The following is a 19,254-nucleotide window of genomic DNA, read 5'->3' on the forward strand; positions in this document are numbered from 1 at the left end:
TTTTCTAGCGGCGGAGTAGAAATATTTGTCGAAAACGACATCGAAACCAGTCACACAGTGAAGCATCTACTAATGTCCTCAAAATGAAGAAGACAGAAGACGCTACAAGCTAGGAAGAAATTTGAAATCAATTCTCTCTTCATCCGGAAACGATGATAACTTAAAAACACCAATTTGATATTTAAAATCTAACGTTTCATTATTATGAATTATACTACTTTATTGTGAATGTCTTCTCTGCTAATAACTCTTAGTAGTTGATGCAAGGTTATGTATGTTTAAATAAAAAAAATTTTCAAGTCCATATAAAATATCTTCATCATTAACTTGATATTAATAAGCTGGTTATGCAACCTTGAAATCGAATCATTCATTTTTCAAGTTATTTATATTATATTTGATCTAGATTGATACTGATCCGATATCAAACAGAAATTTGCTGATTCAAACAATGCACAATTTTGTCATGTTAGTTTTTTTAGATAACGAAAAAATGTAATCACTTCAAACAATGTAGGTAAAATGCTTATTCAAATTGATATAAATTCAATATAAAAGGTTCTCAAGTTCATGTCTACAGTTATTTTAAATTGAAGTTTATAATTATTACCGATATGGCCCTCAGCGGAAAATACAAATATGTTAAAGATGAAGGTTTTGAAAATATTCAACCGAGAGCAGGTTAGTTCATATAATTTATTCAATAAATATTGTATATTTTTACATTAACTAATCTTGATTTTACGCACTTATCATATATCCAATTAAATCGATTTTTGTAAACTTAACTAAACTGAAGCATGTTAAAGACATAAATCAAACAGCTGCGCTGACTGATATCTTCAGTTTGCATTAGAGACTCCGTTATAATACCTGAAAAGTGGGCTCCCTCAGTAGCTGATATCAACTAGAGAATCCAGTGATCGACTTCTGTCTTCGGGAAATGTAGATTCAATCCAATCTTTGGACATTCCATAGAGGATACCAGGATTGTAGTGACATTTATCTATTGCAAAAAGAATTCTCCTGAGAGTCCGGTTGCATGTTTGGATAGTCAAGGATATAATATATATTACAACTCAAAGGATCTATCCCCTTTTCTTGCTGTGGTATTGTAGATGCTTAGTATTTTCAGTTGATCTATTAATCCCAGTCCCCTTAGGATGTGAGATGGCTCTAGGTACTGCAAATCTTCATTTTTTATTCTATACAGATCCAGATATCCTACATCCTCACCTCCATTTCAACAGAGTGTGAAAAGAGGTTTCGTCCTCTACATTGCAAAATCTACCAAATCTAACGTCGTCAAGTGTCTATTGCTGCTGCTGTGTCCCACAATACAATAGGTCTTTGTTAGTTTTGGATTCTTAGGAATCTCAGTCTCAACCCCTGTAGGTTATTGAAACAGATAAAGAATCGAGTTACTCGAGATTGCTGCCCCAAGTAGTTGGTAAATTCAACGTTCTGACCACAGGGACGACAGTGAAAAATTGCCGTACGTTGAAAGACACTTTGTTGATTAACTGTAAACTTGGAGTAAGCCCTAATTTCAACTACATTTTGAAGCCCATTCAGGTTTAATCGGATGTATAGGGAGAATATCTCGATTCAGTTTAGACTAATTCATAATATCAGCCAACTGATGAATATTTAATATCTATCATATTGATGCAAATTCAGTATATTGTTTTGTTAGGAGTATTTTTGCAAAAAAATGTATTTCTCTTAGCTAGTCAAACAACTTATTGGGTTAGTTAATATTCTCCATTACCCATCCCCTAGCTTTCGTCTTCAAATATCTCTCCCTTTTATATTTGTAATGACCTACAATTTCCAACGATATAACACGATTGGTATCATTATCTTCAAATTTAATAGTGTCTTTGTTTTTTGAGGTTTAGTATTATATCTATGTCCTTTCTAGAGCTTTTTCACCTTTAGGAAGTCCGAACTTACTTGTGTTCAAACACAAATAGAAAACTACAAAATTATACTGATACGTGAGAAGTATGAATATATAGGAGTTATATTCAACCAAGAAGAAACAGATGATAAAGACATAAAATGTAGATTAAACAGAGCAAGACCAATAACTCAATCACTAAATGGAATACTGGAATAGGAAAAGAACGATAACTAAGAATCTTCAATGCAATAATTAGGAGCACGATGGATCAGAAACGTGGGAAAAGAGCAGCTAATGAATAAAATAGAAGCTACGGAAAAAGACGATTCAAGAAGAGCTAATGGAACGATAAAATGGGTCCAGAGACGACAAAATAAAAGAGCAAAGGAACCTGATAGGAATCATTATGAAACTGATTGAGGAAAAGCAGTTGATTGAACGATAAGAGTTACAGCGACAGAGCGTTTTGAACCAAATTCATAACGGATATTTGTCAGGATACTATCTTATTTTTCCACTTTATGCATTATATATATTACCAAATTTATTAAGCGCTTAATTTCACTCAAGGACTCAAGAGGAATTTTATGTCACAAAGCTTATTCTTATAGATCTTTCATTATTATAGGCGGAGATGGAAAAGGCCCTATGAAATTTGAGGGATCGACATTAGAGATTGTTGTAAAAGACAACGATGTCACTTTGACAACCACTTTTAGCGATGGAAGAACTAGGAAAACAGAATTCGAAATAGGAAAGGAATTTGAAGAGAAAATGGGACCTAATTCAAACAAGGTGAGGGTTAAATGACAAAAAAATTCAATTCTCATTCAACTACTACACATTTTGAAAATATCTTATCAAACCTTGAGCTTTTTCAAGTTTTCGTTCATCTTAAACGTTGCCATATCCATTATTTCTGTTTATCTATTCTTCAATTGTTCAATACTCCGGTACAGTGAATTTTCATTTCTGGAATTGGGAACAATGACAACGGGAGTCTCTACAAAAACAGTAATGCATCGATTTCTGTTACTGACTTTCTTGCTTTCGTTTGTTGTTGGTAAATTTGTCCTAGGAATATAATATCGGATGTGCAGTTGTAGATGATATACAGAAGAGATAAAAGCGAATGGAAGACTCTCTTAAGTTCGGCCCCCCTTAATTAAAATCTTCCAGTAGAGATTCATCCAATAGGAGCCTATGCTTAACACGTAATGAACCAAAGGACAGAAACAAATACATCTACATCTTAGAAGCTCTCAAGTCCTAAGGTAGTACTGAACTACATTGAATGGTTTAAGAGACTGTCAATAAAAAACTACGTGAAGCTTGTTTGTATTTCAGAACATTATTGTATTTAGGGCTGGTTTCATAATATATTTAAACAAAATTTTAAATTTGAAGTTCCCATTCAATTAAGTCGCGCGTTTCATAATTGGCATTTAGCCTATATGTTCTTTTAATTTGAATTTTAAGGTAAAATCGGAAATATTTCACTTCAGCACATTAAAATTTCAATTAGCGGCAAACATCAAATACAAACATAAGGTATATTTGAATTCTAAGCTGCCACAGGCGTCCTTTTAATAATTTTAAGAAAATAAAAGATTTATGAGTACATTAAGTACGAGCTCAAGCTCATCCGGACGAAATATCTTCGTCCGAAGACGATATATTGACATAAAAAAAATTATTTGGAAACATACGACGATTTTTTTGAAAGATTTCGAATAACTAAGCTCACGTTTACCCTTTTATTAAACAAAATTCGGGATTGAACAAACCTATTACGTTTTACCGAATAGTCGGCTTTCGAAATTTAAAGGTAATTTTTTTTTTTTTCACTTTCCAATAATCGTAACTATTCAACAAATGAATTAAAAACACTATTGGGAGCTCAAAACTTCTCATTTTCATCTAAGAACATCCCAAAATACTTGAAATAGGTGTTTTTCATCAACTCATATAACTTTTCTACAATCTCTGAACAGACAAAAAGTTAAATTTTGTAAACTAGTGGTATAGACTAGGGATCATATTTTATATCAGGAAATAATGCATACAAAACTTTTACGAAATTAACTGTATGTATACCAAATGATTTCACGACATAAAGATACTTATGTTTTCAAATAACACACTCTGTATATTTTTTGATAGTTGTTTCTCTACTAATTTTTGATATAACATTAACGTGAATGTTATTAGCAATAGTTACTCCCCATAATTAGTGGCGATTTCGGCACCTCGCAAAAACCTTGACCTAGTCTGGGTTTTTCTGGAGATAATCGCACCGGAAAAACTTTCTACTTGAACTTACTGTATGAAAAAACAAACTCCATTCTAGTCGTTTACTGCTATTCCCATAAAAATGACGTGTGAGTGTAATCTGTCAAAAACTTCAATTAATTGTCATTCCAGACGTTTACTGCTTGTCTATTTATTCCCATAAAAAATGACGTGTGAATGTAATCTGTCAAATACTTCAATTAATTGTCATTCTAGTCGTTTACTGTTCGTCTATTTATTCCCATAAAAAATGACGTGTGAATGTAATCTGTCAAATACTTCAATTAATTGTCATTCTAGTCGTTTAATGTTCGTCTATTTATTCCATAAAAAATGACGTGTGAGTGTAATCTGTCAAAAACTTCAATCAATTGTCATTCTACTCGTTTACTGTTCGTCTATTTATTCCCATAAAAAATGACGTGGGAATGTAATCTGTCAAATACTTCAATTAATTGTCATTCTAGTCGTTTACTGTTCGTCTATTTATTCCCATAAAAAATGACGTGTGAATGTAATCTGTCAAACACTTCAATTAATTGTCATTCTAGTCGTTTACTGTTCGTCTATTTATTCCATAAAAAATGACGTGTGAATGCAATCTGTCAAAAACCTCTATTATTGGCTATTGATAGTACATATCCAGAGTCGCCTGTCTGGCAACACTATGAAATCAAGGTAATGCAATTTTGTGCGGGGATTCCCCATATCATTTAGTTATCTCATTCTTCTGTGAGCATAAACGGCACCCGCGGTGTATGTGCTAAGTATCAGACTCGAAAACTCGCATGCGCAAAAGTCTGACTATATAAAAGTGTTGTGGTTCTATCGTGATTTATCGCATGTTTGTAAAGTGAGTCAATATCAATTTTTTAACTACTTTAACATAATTATTTCAATGAAATTTAATCAAGGATGTTATCATTTTTATAAGTTATAAATAATATATAATTATTTATACATAAATATGTTATAAAAATAGAATAATGAAGTGTACAGATACTTAGTTTTTAACCTGTTCAGTCTTTTTCTCAAACTCTTTGCTGTTAAAGAATGTTTTTTTTAAACAAAATTCAAAATTCAGATAACTTTAACGCACGATATTAATTTTAAATTGAACAAAATAAAAATTTTAGAGTTTTTTCAAAATATTTTTTCATTAATACAGAAATGTGTATGATAACTTTGTGTAAAGAATGAGAAATATTCTCGTGATTTTCGAAAACTACAAAAAGAAAAGTTATTCACTATTTTTTGGTTTGATATCCCCTTTATGACTTACCCCTTATAACTTTGAGTATACCTACTCTAAGTTTAGTTAAAGTACTATACTTGCAAACATTTAATAAAAAAATCTGGAGGAACCGCTACAGACACAAATCCAGTACTTCAGAATGAAAAAGAAAATATGAAGTGTCTATATCTAAACTTTGAGTTCCTATTTGACGAAATTCCTTAAGAAACCTTCTTCAAGCATCACTGCTTCAGAGTTATCTGACGAAACTTCAGTTTCCGAAACAGAACTAGCTTCAGAGTCGCATGAATATTTCACTCAAATTTCTGATACAGTTTCACCTTCATAATAAAACGAATTAAGGATGGTCTAAACGTCTGTGAATATGTCGATTTCATTTATGATCCAAATTATTTGAAGTCTTCGTCAAATCCAAATGTTTCCATAACAATTAGAATAATGCTCAGAGTCTCGGTGAGCTTGCGCTGAAAGAAGCTCCTCAAAGTTAAAATCGATTAGCATCTACTCTAGAAGCACTAAAATCCATAACAGATTAGCTGTATTATTCGTTCTGTCAATTGAACGAAAAATTTATTAATACTAAAAGCCTAAAAGTTCATTCGTTTTTGTTTCTATTTTCGTAAATAACTTTTGTCGATTGATTACAATAATAAAAATCTTCATAATTCGGCTCATGTAATTCAACGCGTTTTTTTACTGGGAATTTAAAGAGGCTTCGTGAACCTGACATCGCCGACGTCCACGTGTGGTCTAACGCCTCCACTGTCCATAACCATATTCTGAAAACTTTCTTTGGTCTTTTTTTTTGAATGTAAATATCATCATTGTATTTTTTGCTTTTAGAATTTAGGAACACTTGAAGGAAACGTTCTCACAATTACTTCAAAGTCAACAGAAGGCACGGGAGGTATGACCAGAATATATACACCATCATCTTCTGGAATAGAAGTTGTAAGTCATCCAAATATTTTAAAGATACTCTTAATTATCAAAATGATTTATTTGTGGGGTTAAACAAGATGTACATAAGGACAGTTTTCTGTAATGAACCTATGAAACGAATCGACAATCTTATTATAAAGGGTGTTTCAATAAAATATAACCACGTTTTTAGAATAAAGGGCGATGAAGAAACATTTTTTAAAATGATTTCGAAAATACTCTCAAAATTATAGTGGAATTTTATACGAAAATGTTTTGAAAGCTCATACTTCCCATGAATTTGTTTTTATATCTAACTATCATGCAAGGGGGTTAGTTACTTGTTATTGTAATTGAATATCGATGATCATATGAAGTATTGACAAAGTTATCAATTAAATAAAAAATCACAAAAAGAAAATGAAAATAAAGACCAAGAACATAAAATAAATCACTTAAAGTAAGTGTTTAAAATGTTTTCGACTTATCATAGGAACGGGGTCGCCTCCCTTTCAAACAACCTATAGAAAGATTTACAAAGGTATTGAATTTAATGATGAAAGATCCTTAGAGTTGTACTGGTTTCTGATTACAACCTAATTTTCCTTATTTGAGTTATCCTCTAATAAAAAATTGAGGTTAATAAAACCAAACCAAGAGAGGAATAAAAAAGAAGAGGTATTGGTGTTTATAGATGAAAGGGAATGAGTAAAAACCGTATTAAAATAGATGGTTCTCGAGAGGGTGCGATGTATAAATCTTTGCCTATCTCGAGAAACATTTCACTATCATATATTGTACGAAATTCGACGATTTAACGACTGAAACTTACGGTAAAGTATTGAAAGTGTTTAGTGACGACTCTGTGAACTTCGGACAAGAATTTGATCGACATAAAATGCTTAAGGTAGGCCTTGAAATCGTGGAAGACGAAACGCGATAAGAAAGATCGTTCGAGGTGCTAAAATGCACTAACACGTTCCTAAAATGGAACACGTAGTGTAAATAACGTATTTTCAATCGATTGAGAACGTTCAAACTAATGTACCAAGGGTGTTGTAGGAGGTCCCAGTCGAACACTTGCTGCATTGTCTCGAAAAATTGGTGTGTAATTTTCATAAAATTAATTACATTACATGTCAGATGCTGAATATCATATTAACGTCAATCATCGTACAACTGACGATGCACCTATTGCACGATTATAATGATGGTTATTCAGATAGTACACAACTTGCATTTCAATATTTGCCTAATTCATGAGGACAACGTTATCTGCTTATTCCCTTCAACGAAAAATGCAATCTACTGATATGATGATTAATTCTATAATGAAATTCAATGATTATTATCAATTATAATTTGTTTTTTAGATCCACAAATTCAGTAAAGGTGAAGGAAAAATATTATATCAACGGCAATAGAGACGACACGTTTAAAATTTATTTATAAATGTAATAATGTTTCAGATGCATTGTTGTTTTTATATAATTTTAAAATAAAATATAAAGCCTTGTCTAGTTTTGTTTTATTGTGCAAACCAATTATATTTTCTCTAAAAGCAGTAAATTTTAAATAGTGGTGACAAGTATTTGCCCACCCTATAGTTTGGGTGATAGATAACACAAAAAAGCAATGTGATCCATTTTGTTATTCATATTCATATTAAAGAACAAATATGGATATAATAATAATAAAATTACAGTCTGTAATTGTTAATATTCGATTTTTTGATATTTTGTAATGTAACCCATTTTAACTTTTATCATTTTCGTGCACAATTTTGGCATTCTCTGAAATAATTTCGACAAATAATCATTGTCTATTTGGTTGCATTCGTTTTTCAGGATATTCCTGAGAGTGGGAAACTGCTTCTTTACTTTCAGTACCTTCTTCCTTTCCAATTTTTCCAAATACTCTTTGCCCAGCTTCAAGGAATGTTTGGGATCGTTGTTATGCTGGAAGATAAATTTTTCTTCCATCAAGCGTTGGCCAGAACATGCCACATATTTCTTCATAACCTTGCAAATCTCTTCAGTTTTTACCAGGTCTTCAGTCATGCTCTCAGTACATTCTTCCTTTTCAATTTTTCCAAATACTCTTTGCACAGCTTCAAGGAATGTTTGGGTTCGTTGTTATGCTGGAAGATAAGTTTTTCTCCTATCGGGCGTTGGCCAGAGCATGCTACATATTTCTTCATAACTTTGCAAATCTCTTCAGTTTCTACGAGGTCTTCAAACGCGCTTCCTCACAAACATCCCCAAACCATCACCGAGCCTCCAGCGTCTCTGTAATTTTACCTGTATTTTCTTTGTGAATTAGAAGAGGTTTCGCAAACCTGGTATCGCTGACGTCCGCGTATGGTCTAACGTCATAGCCATATCCTTTGGTCTTCTTTTCGACTGTAAATATCATTATTTTATTTTTTGCTTTTAGAGTTTAGGAACACTTGAAGTAAACGCTCCTACAATTTTAGAACATGCTTCATATTTTTTCACAATCTTCAAAATCTCTTCAGTTTCTACCAGGACTCTAGCAGCATCCTCACAAACATCCCCAAACCATCACCGAACCTCCAGACTGTTTTACAGTCGATATTACACATGGATCGGATATGCGTTTTACCTTTAACCTACCCACAAACACTTCTTTTAGACCTCAATCTCAAACTTTGACTCACCACTCTATAAAAGTCTCTCCCATTCTTCATAAGGCCAATTTTCATGTTTTTTAGCACACTACAACCTCAACCTCTTCTTCTTTGGAGTACTCAATGACAGATCCCTGGGTTCATTGAATTGAGCTTCTACCTCTAGGCCTGTGAGTTGTCGATCACGTTCACTGTTCAATACAAAACTCCTGGTAGATGCATATTTTTCCACCTTGTAGTGCATGGTATTTTTAATTCGGCGGTTACTTTTGCCTAGTATATGTAGACTTGAAATTGATGCACGAATTTCCACCGATAGTTTCTTAATTTTACCCATTTTGAATTCTGAATTTGCGAAAACGAAAATGATTCGTAAACGTATGGACTAAAAATATGTCAAATAAGTTTCCTGCGTCTCACAGGGCTAACTGAAACTAAATTACAATAATAAACACCAAGGAAATAAGTTGAGGAATAATAAATAATTCAGTCAGCCGGTACTGGCAAGTTTTAACTCGTCGCACTCATCGACAAAATAGAAATATACCCTCGTATAAAGTGACCTTCGCTTGACAATATGATCGAGAAATTTGTTGAAATGTATTATTTTGAAAATTTAATGGATATATTATACTGTGGACAAAAAATTTTCACCCTTAGTGTACATTGTAACAAGTTCAATATTAATAAACAATGGGTATGTATGTGGGTACCACACGTGCGTACATCATTATTCACAAAACACTCTAATATTAATTAATTCTGCTAATCAATTACTAAATACAAAGTATCTCAAAAGAAAATTCTTTCAATTTAGTCACTATAAAACGTTTCTCGGGATCGAATCGTAGCTTTCCAACGTTCACCAACGTCTTGTTTTCTGATGAAGATCATTATCATGTCAATGGACACGTTAACAAGTAAAATTTTCGCTACTGGAGTGCATCCAATACAAACCACAAACTTCAGACACCCTTACATTCGCCTAAAAACGCCGTACTGGCTGACATGTCATCGGGAAGAATTAAAGGCTCTCTTTAATGGTTATAAGTAAAAAACTTTGTTCAATAAGACGGAGTAGCTCACACACATCCAATAGGTCTTTGCCACGAGTTTTGCAAATTGATCTCCAGAAGAGGTGATATAACTAGCCTCCACGCAGTACCGATTCAACACCTATGGACTTTTTTCTGTGGGATTATATCAAACCTAAAGTGTGCGCTAAAAAACTAACTCCCTTGACATAATTAAAAGAAAATATCCATCACGAAATGGTATCCGTGCCCTCGCAAGTAATTTTAGAACTCGATTAAATAAATACCGTCAGCGCAACGGTTTTTATTTGTATTTTTAAGAAATAAATTCTCTAGAAATGTGTACATTTCTTCAATTTTCACATGAACATAAAAAATAATTATATGCATTTCGCCAAGAAAGTATTTCTCGACGTGTTTGAACTGTCTTGCTTACCAAATTTACGTCTAGTACTATAAATAATTATTTTGTTGCACCTATTTCATAAATAACTATTGTTTACTCAAATTTATGCATGTAATTTGAATAGGAAAATGTTTTTTCACGTAGTCTACGTTACCAAAAATGTTTCACCCATAAATTGAATATTTTTAGCTTGAAGCAATTATTCAAAAGATAACATTAAAGATAAAGTATGCATAGCAACCCATTTATGCAAACGTAATTATCCAACAAATATTTAACATATAAATAAATTTAAAACGGCTGCAAATAAGTAGTTGCTTATAAAAATGCAACATTGTATTTTACAGAGCCTATAGAAAAAATCTGCTCAAGTTATATCGATTTGTAACAAGATTAAATTTGTGATAGTCGCTGATTTTGATAGTTAAAAGCATATTTACAATATGGCTCTAGCTGGGAAATACGTCCACGTAAAAGATGAAGGTTTTGACGACTTTTTGCGCTCGCAAGGTTAGTTAAACACTTGACGTTCATTGTTTATAATTAATAATAAATATCGACGCTTTCAAATCATCGATTTGAAACTAACTCTCATCAAAATTTAGTCAATTAACTCTTCATATGGAACAAATTTTGTTAATCAATATTATAAGTTTCCTCTGATATTTTTGCTCGAAATTTTGTATGTATACTCACTCCTGACGACGATACTTAAATGGATTAAAACTTGTGCCAAACTAAAAATTAGAGAACAATATATTGATACACATGGTTGGAACGTATAACTAACAGAAGTTAGTGACAATAAAGTCGAAATTAATACCTCATAAAAAAGGAATTTTTAAATATTTTCAAATTCTTAAAGCATATCATATACACGAAGTATGAAATTTAATAGGCTTTATCGCCAATTCTCGTAATGTTACTAAAGTCATTTCTTAATAACAGAAGACAACATGTAAGGGATGATACAGCTATGTCTCCCTGCAATCCAATAGAATGTGGAGTACCCCTATTTTGTTTCTTCTGTTAATAAACGATATCGCTTATCTAGATATTAGTGGTATAACATGTCTTTTTGCAGACGATACTAGTTTTTCTTGGAGGAACCCTGATCTCAAAGCCATATCTAATGACTTAATCACTCTTAAATCATGATGCGATTCAAACCTTTTCAATGTCTCAATATTTCTAAAACCAAAGTTATATCTTACAAAAATTACATTGCAGCCTTTTTTATTAAATCCCAGCCGGGACTTCTTTAAAGGATTAGAAAGTCTGACCATTTCTTACTTATCTTTGAATCCGTTTGCCTAATTCGTAAGCATGCTTCTCTAATTTCAGAAAAATCGATGCATGGCTATTCACTCACAGGAACGTGGAGTACGATCTTTACCCATCTACTCCACATTTAGAATTAGTTAAAGGCTCAATATTTTACAATACAAAAAAATGCACAATCACTTGCCAATTGAAATCAAATAGATATCATCAATTACCGCATTTGGCAATAATTTGAGGGCATATTTACTGGAAACGACTTCTATTCTGATAATAATATTTAATTTCCTATGGACTCAAAAGAATGAATATGTGCAAAAAATGTTCACGTGGAAAATATAGTGCGAATGTAAATTGATTATTGTAGCTGAAGTAAGTTTTTGCAATCGAATTAGAATATTTAAAACAAAAAATCCAGCCTTTTCAAGTAATTGTTCCAGATTTGGAACATATTTGAACGGCTTAAGTACTACAAACAACCAATGAAGAATGTGAAAATCCAATACCAAAAGTGTGGGAACTTGATGATACGATATAACACAAAAACTTACTACTATTCTTGAAAAGTTGAATTTAGACACATTTAAGCAAACATGGGAGGGAGAATTTTTATACAAGCTACAGAATTTGAGTAGTGGATACTAGAATCTTTGATTGTTTATAAAAATAGAAAAAGAATTCGTGCTTACAAGTACTACTGTTTTTATGCAATTTTCAGATTGATTGAAGAATTTTTCGATAAGTACTAACTGATGTAATAATTGTAAGAAAGGCCTCATAAGTACTATCTACGTAATTTACAATAGTTTACCTAATATCTCTTCCTCTTCATGAGGGCGTATCACCTATGTGGGAGACACTAAAATCATATCCAGAATATTCTATTTGCCGTTAAAATATGAAAAAACTTCCTTAGAAATTTGTCAACAAATATCACTGTTGCACTGTATTACCGACGGTCACGTCGATATCCAATCCTATTGAATATAGTTTCAACAGCTTGGAATTTTTCTATATTGATTGTTATTTTTTGTTATGATTGCAATCGTTCCCACTGAACTTCTATTCCAATTCAATTCAATTCTTATCTTATGCTATGCAGCTTACCTCTTTTGCCTTTTAGAAGCTTGATTGTAAGTATCTTTGTCTATTGGCAGCCTTGCATATAAAGAGGAGATGTTAGGCGGCTTTCTTTGTGTCCTTGCAAAAACGAAAAGACGTTTAGTAAGTTTCTCCGATGTTTTCAGTTGATAATGTATCGGACAGGGTCCAGTCCAGTGTCTCCAGTAAGCCTTCTTGACTATCTCTTTTCTTAATAAAAGGATCTTTTGGAACCCGTTAGTGGAATAAGGAAAAAATCTCTTCGATTGTTTTAGACCTGGGATCTTACTCTGGGATCTTACTATGTTTCTGATTCCTTCTCGTTTACCAATTTGTTTAGGACCATGACTTTTGTGAAACTTTTAAAAGTTTGTGATCCTATTGAAGGAGTTAGCTTGCTTTCTTCGCTAGGTGATAGCAAGCTTGCTTCCTGGGTCATATATTTCCTTAGATGTCAATTTTGCAAATTTCTACCCATCATTGTAGATCACCAAAGATCTTCGTTGAAACGCAATTTCTGCATTTATCCATTACTGTCGATTGGTTAATATGATTGTATAGTTTTTGATGAGGCATAGTTGACAGTCATTGAATACGTGATCATATCTATGGACGCATTACATTCCTTTAGACACCTTTAGAAACCAAGGCATATCGCGTGGCTTCATCTTCTTTATGTACCTCTATTGCCAACTTCACTTTTTCAACTATTAAATTTTAAATAATGTCTGTCAAAACCTTGTAATAATAGGTATTCTACTTATTTTAGATTAACTACTCCTTCATATACAAAGCACAAGATGTAGGGTTCAATTACTGAATAGTTCGTCGTATAAAAATATGTAGAAACATGACAATTATATCCAAAATTCAATGGAAAATTGGGAATAGAATATGATTATTTCGAATTACAGTTAGTTAGTAGTTAGTTTGGTGAAGAGCAACTCAATTCTATCGTTAATATTTTTCAGTTTATAGACTTCTCTTTCAATCTGTTGCCAAAGTTTTCACCTTTTATTTTGGTTTCGAATATTGTTTGATGAGAAAAACATCTTTTTTGCGATTTCAAGTTTAAAAACTTCACATAGAAATTAAAAACCCAAAGATTGAGTTCTTCATTACTTATAATATTTAGCAGATAATATAGTGGCTTCCAAAAATGTTATTCATTCTAACTTATTTTACTTTTTGTACTACAGAGGTTAGCGAACAAATAATCCAGAATAGAAAGAAGGATTCGGAACTGGAGATTCAAGTGAACGGTAATAATGTTACAATAAAACATATTTTGAGTGATGGAAATATTAGAAAAATTGAATTTGAAATTGGAAAGGAATTTGATGAAAAGATGGGAGATCATCCACATAAGGTAAGGACACAATGAAGTACTGATTAATACCATATACAATGGTTCCATAATATTTAGTCAATATTCCTCATTCATATATATATCTTATTGCCTGGTAAAAGAAAATATCTATTGGGCTACACTAAAATTGATTTGTTCCTATTCCATTATTCTAGTTATTCATCATTATTTCGCAGTTTAGTAACCAGCAACGCATCCTTCAGTGGTTTAAATTGATGACAGTTTAATAGTTTGTCCAAGTTTGAGCTAATCTTGATGAACAATTTCCTTACAAATCCCACCAAACAGTAAGCATCACTTTCCTTTGCGTCAATACGTGCTTCGTAATTAATTTTGAACCTTTTCCAAGCTTTAACTAAATTTCGCACTCTTGTCTCGATTTCGTACTCATTTATATCAAAAATTCATCAATTTTGTACCATTTCATCAGAAATAGTCAAAAAACGTCTATCTCGATTGTTTGTGAAATTCTATTTATTTTTTCATCGATTCGTTGATCATTGCGAGGTTCAGCTTTAATACCGAAATTTTCGGAAGAAATTGAGTAAAATAATTAAAGCACTAGCATTCAGTTTAGAGCTCGTTACCATATTACTAGATTTTCGTTAAGTCTGAGCTACAACTTTTTGATTGGAAGTAGAGTACAATGTTACTGCTGAAGTCTCTAATGTCGAAGCAGAATAATAACCCAAAAGTAATCGGAATAGCATTGCCGTGGGTGGAGCTTTTTTAGTACTGATTTCTACCACTAAAGCCTGCCTACCGCAACTAGTCGCCAGTTCAGTGCCGCGCGGGCCGTTTACTTGCCACGTACTGTTCGTCACTAGTGACCGTTTTTGCTAGTGCTGTTTCACTGCTGCTTCGTTTCGCAAATTTAAGTGAACAACTTGCCGCTGTGAAATTTTGTTTTCTACTAGGTAAAAACGCTGCTGAAACTGTTTTAATGTTACAAATTGCTTATAAAGATGATACTATGAGAAAAACTCAAGTGTATGAGTGATTTTATCGATTTAAAAATGGCGACATGTTTATTGATGACAAACCTCGTTCTAGACGTTCATCAACTGCCCGAGTCGATGAAAATGTTGAAAGAATTTGAGAGCTCGTGCGCACAGACCGTCGACAGACAATTGATCAACTGTCTGAAATCAGTGGAATATCTTGGAGCTCGGTTCAGCAAACAGGTGACTGGTTCTTCCACCAATGCAACTCAACTGCACACTCAGCCATTTTTTGGTTAAAAATAACATGGTTCCGTTGCCCCACGCACCTTACTCGCCTGACCTGACTCCGTGCGACTTTTTCTTGTTTCCACGCATAAAAAGGGGCATGAAAGGACGGCGACTTGGAAATATTGAAGACATCAAGAAAAGAACGAGACAGGAGCTTGCAGCCATCTCTAAAGATGAGTTCAAACAATGTTTCGAACAGTGGAAACACCGCTGGGACAAATGTATTACATGTAATGGAGAGTATTTTAAAGGGGATAAGGTTGTTTTGTAAATATATAGCATTTAAAAAATAATTCCGGTTATTTTTGGGTACCCCCTCGTATACCTTAAGTTATCAAAAATACAGTATTAGCTCTAATATAACTCAAGTGGATCTGGTTATCGGCTAAATAGAAATAAAATTTATTAATGATTCATTATTAGGCATCTCCGAACTTTTTGTGTCTTAAACCCCATAGTATGCAGAACAGCCGGGATCTCAGTTATTTGAAATTATCTTGAATTTGTTTCATTGAAAATATTCATTCTAATATACAGAGGTGATTGGTCATTTGAAATAAAGAGTCATTGCTATAACAAAATTTCCTCATCTCACCCCTTTCCGAGATATCATCCTTAAAAGGTGGTTACTAAAATTGAGTTCTTATTTTCCATAAAATTTCAGTAAAGCAAGAAAATCTGTAATTTTCGTTCACTCACAAAGGAATAACTACAAGTATTCTCTCAAAATTCCTGTTAATTATAGGAGGGTGAAATTAGCAACCCTTATTTTATTTCACATCAAAACTTCTTTTTCAATTTGAAGTTTTATGAATAAGCACCATAATTCTTAATTTTTTAAAGAAATTAAGTGGAAAACAGTAAAGTTGTAGGTGTTATTTTATTCTATTTATTCAGTTAAATAAAAAATTATAAATTTCATTATTAAATACTAATTATTTTTTTTTTAATTTTCCTAGTTTCTTAACTGTTTTATGTATTTCACTTATTATAATTCCTATTGATCATTAATCTTATAAATACTAATAACATGTCAAATAAGGATCTTTGGTACCACCCTGTTTCGAAAATAGTTCTATTCACTTCTCATTTAGTGTCACATCAAATTTTCTATTGAAATATTTCAAACTAATCTTATTATTATTCTTATCAAATTATTTGTTAGTTATTTCGTAATCCATTCCATTGTTCTCTTTAGTCCATTATATTATTTTGATTATTTATATTCAAAATATTTTAATTTAATTCAGATTCTGTAATATAACATTTTATTCTCTAGTATTTCATTATCCATTTTTATGTCTATTTATATTCTTTTCTCATTTATTATTTATTTATTTATTTATTTTATTTATTTCAATTATTTCTCTGTCTAATTCCATTGCGTTTTCTTCTACTTCAATTTAAGTATCATTTTCATTTCTTTTTAATTGGTATTTATAGCATTTGACAAAGTTTGGCATCCAAGGCTCAAATCCAAACTGTATAAACTCTCGCCCAACAAGAAGATGTTAACTCAGACAAAGATATCAACATGGGTGTACCACAAGATAGTGTTCTTGGGCCAATTCTTGTCCTCTTATACACTAGTGACATCTCTCAATTGTTAATAATAGTTTACTTTCAATCTTTCCTGAAATAATATGCTGACATGCAATTGATGTATGGTTTGGCTTCTGGTAACTCGTCAGGAGCTAGAAGGTTGTTTACATAAATTGAGTAAACTTGTTTCCATTATTTTTTATGATATGATATATGAGGAAGTGTCCTACCAAAAAAAGGTGTCGAAGGTAAACAACGATTATACGAAGGCCAGCTTTAGAGCTAAATGTATTAGTTGCAGTTGATCCAACAACTAGCGTTCGCAAAATGTCACTACAACTTAACGTATCAACGAAAATGATTCTCCAAGAACATTCTTTACCCTTTTCACATCCAAAAAGAGGATTATCCAGCAAGACTGGTATACGCTCGATGGTTTCTAGGTGAACAACGAATTATTGGACCAACAAATGTACTGTTTACTGATGAAGCTAGTTGCACACGAGACGATTTTATCAATTTCCATAATTTATAATTATGAGCAGACGAAAATCGTTACGGTACAATTTAAACAAAGATTCAACAAGATTACGTCAAACACATTACATGGATATAAGTAATCATACCTTAAAAATTCATAATATTCGAATTATTTAGAGGTATACTTAAAAATTGCTGATTTCACAACTTTAAAGGCCTTCAACTCAGAAACGCGGGGTCTTATGACAAATTTTTCATGCTACGGCATTATTTCCACTTTATCTACTCACTCTTGAGTCCCTGTATAACAAAAAACAAATATCTTAGACTACACCTACTCCAGATTTATATTTGCTAAATTGATTTAATACGTCAATTTATCAAAAAGTTCTCCATTAATCTTGTAGAATTAGAGGGGCAGGAAGGATAGTAAGAGTAAAACTGCGACGCCAAACCCGATGAAGACCTGTCGAAATGACAGGGAGTGGTGGGATGTCCTGTTTCGCATCCTTTGGAACGGGCTTCCTCATGGGCGGGTGTGTGTAGTCGAAAACGAGAATCATAACTGGTAGCCTCTAGATTGAGAAGTAAAAATTCATTGGCACAAACAATAATGATTGCAGCATAGCCAGATAGCGGGTTTAAAATGAAGAATAGAAGAAGAACCAACATCAATTCCAATTACTTATAAATAAAATATATTTTCGATACTTTCTTTTTTATTCACTTCGATGTATCCTAATTTCTTAGAACAAAAGTGTCAAGAACGTATCTGTTTTTTTAAATATTTTTTGATGTGTAATATAAAATTATGAAAAGAAAAATTAGAAAAAATCTCATTCATATTTTCCTAAAATTTGATCTGGATAACAAAGGCACTGTTGACCAGTGTTATGAGTCAAGATTTGGAATTAAATTATTTTCATTTTCAGAGTTTAGCTTCTCTTGAAGGCAACATCCTCACCATTTCTTCAAAATCAACAATAAGTTCCAAATCTGTAACTAAAACATATGTACCATCAGCAAATGGATTAGAAGTTGTAAGTTTTTTGTTTATTTTAATTTAAAACCTATTGGAATCATCAAGAACTAGAATAGCGGGCATTAATTAAGCAAAAAAAATTATTCGCTTTGTTTTGCTCATCCTCACGATTAACAGCTTCCCACAAAAAAACAAGTTTGTCCAATTTCCAAGAATGAAATTGTTTTACATAATGCAGTAAACGTGCAGATATTTAAATGTATTTTAAATAAAAACTTTGTTTTTTACAACATCTGTAACGGTTCTACATAAATCTAACTCTCAAAACAAATTCATTTCCAAAATCTTCACTGATTTTTTAAAATTGTATATATATTTTTTTTCAGATTCATAAATCCGCCAAAGGCGAAGGCAAAATAATATTCAAACGACAATAGAATGAACCATTTTTTAAAATAATGATGCAATTTATTTGTTATCCATTTCCTATGATGACTTGTTTGTACTCAAATATTTAAAAATAAAAGATACAATCAGAAATAATGAAGTTTTAATGTAACGAAGCTGAAAAAATTACCTTATTAGGTAATTTTTCTTCACCTATATAACTCAGTGATGGAAGATCATTCAGTTAGTCATTTAATATTCTGGAAGTGTTTCGTAAATATTATAATACCTGAAGAAGGTAAAAGAATATTGGTTATAATGTTTACTTCAGTCTAAACAACCATCACTCCACTACAACAACGTTTTGTCATTTTTCTAAGGCTTTCGATTGTATTAATCATAATATTTCAGGGGAA

The 19,254-nt window shown here is 32.2% G+C and overlaps 2 protein-coding genes across 3 annotated transcripts; both read left to right on the plus strand.

Annotated features, from left to right (window-relative positions):
* The first annotated feature begins 550 nt into the window (after positions 1-550).
* LOC130449499 (uncharacterized) lies at positions 551-7,889 on the plus strand. Of its 2 annotated transcripts, XM_056787353.1 has the most exons (4): positions 551-681; positions 2,535-2,701; positions 6,297-6,404; positions 7,748-7,889. In XM_056787353.1, exons 1-4 carry the CDS (start codon positions 615-617, stop codon positions 7,796-7,798), a joined length of 393 nt encoding a protein of 130 aa, XP_056643331.1. In that variant the 5' UTR covers positions 551-614; the 3' UTR covers positions 7,799-7,889. The 2 variants fall into 2 exon arrangements, with proteins under 2 accessions (XP_056643331.1, XP_056643330.1); XM_056787352.1 differs by having other exon boundaries at positions 6,297-7,889.
* Positions 7,890-10,682: 2,793 nt separating this feature from the next.
* Positions 10,683-18,991, plus strand: LOC130449807 (gastrotropin-like). Its single transcript, XM_056787826.1, has 4 exons — positions 10,683-10,974; positions 14,046-14,215; positions 18,402-18,509; positions 18,838-18,991. Exons 1-4 carry the CDS (start codon positions 10,908-10,910, stop codon positions 18,886-18,888), a joined length of 396 nt encoding a protein of 131 aa, XP_056643804.1. The 5' UTR covers positions 10,683-10,907; the 3' UTR covers positions 18,889-18,991.
* The last annotated feature ends 263 nt before the right edge of the window (positions 18,992-19,254 follow it).

The sequence above is a fragment of the Diorhabda sublineata genome, chromosome 10 (genome assembly GCF_026230105.1).
Source record: "Diorhabda sublineata isolate icDioSubl1.1 chromosome 10, icDioSubl1.1, whole genome shotgun sequence".
Classification (NCBI taxonomy): domain Eukaryota; kingdom Metazoa; phylum Arthropoda; class Insecta; order Coleoptera; family Chrysomelidae; genus Diorhabda; species Diorhabda sublineata.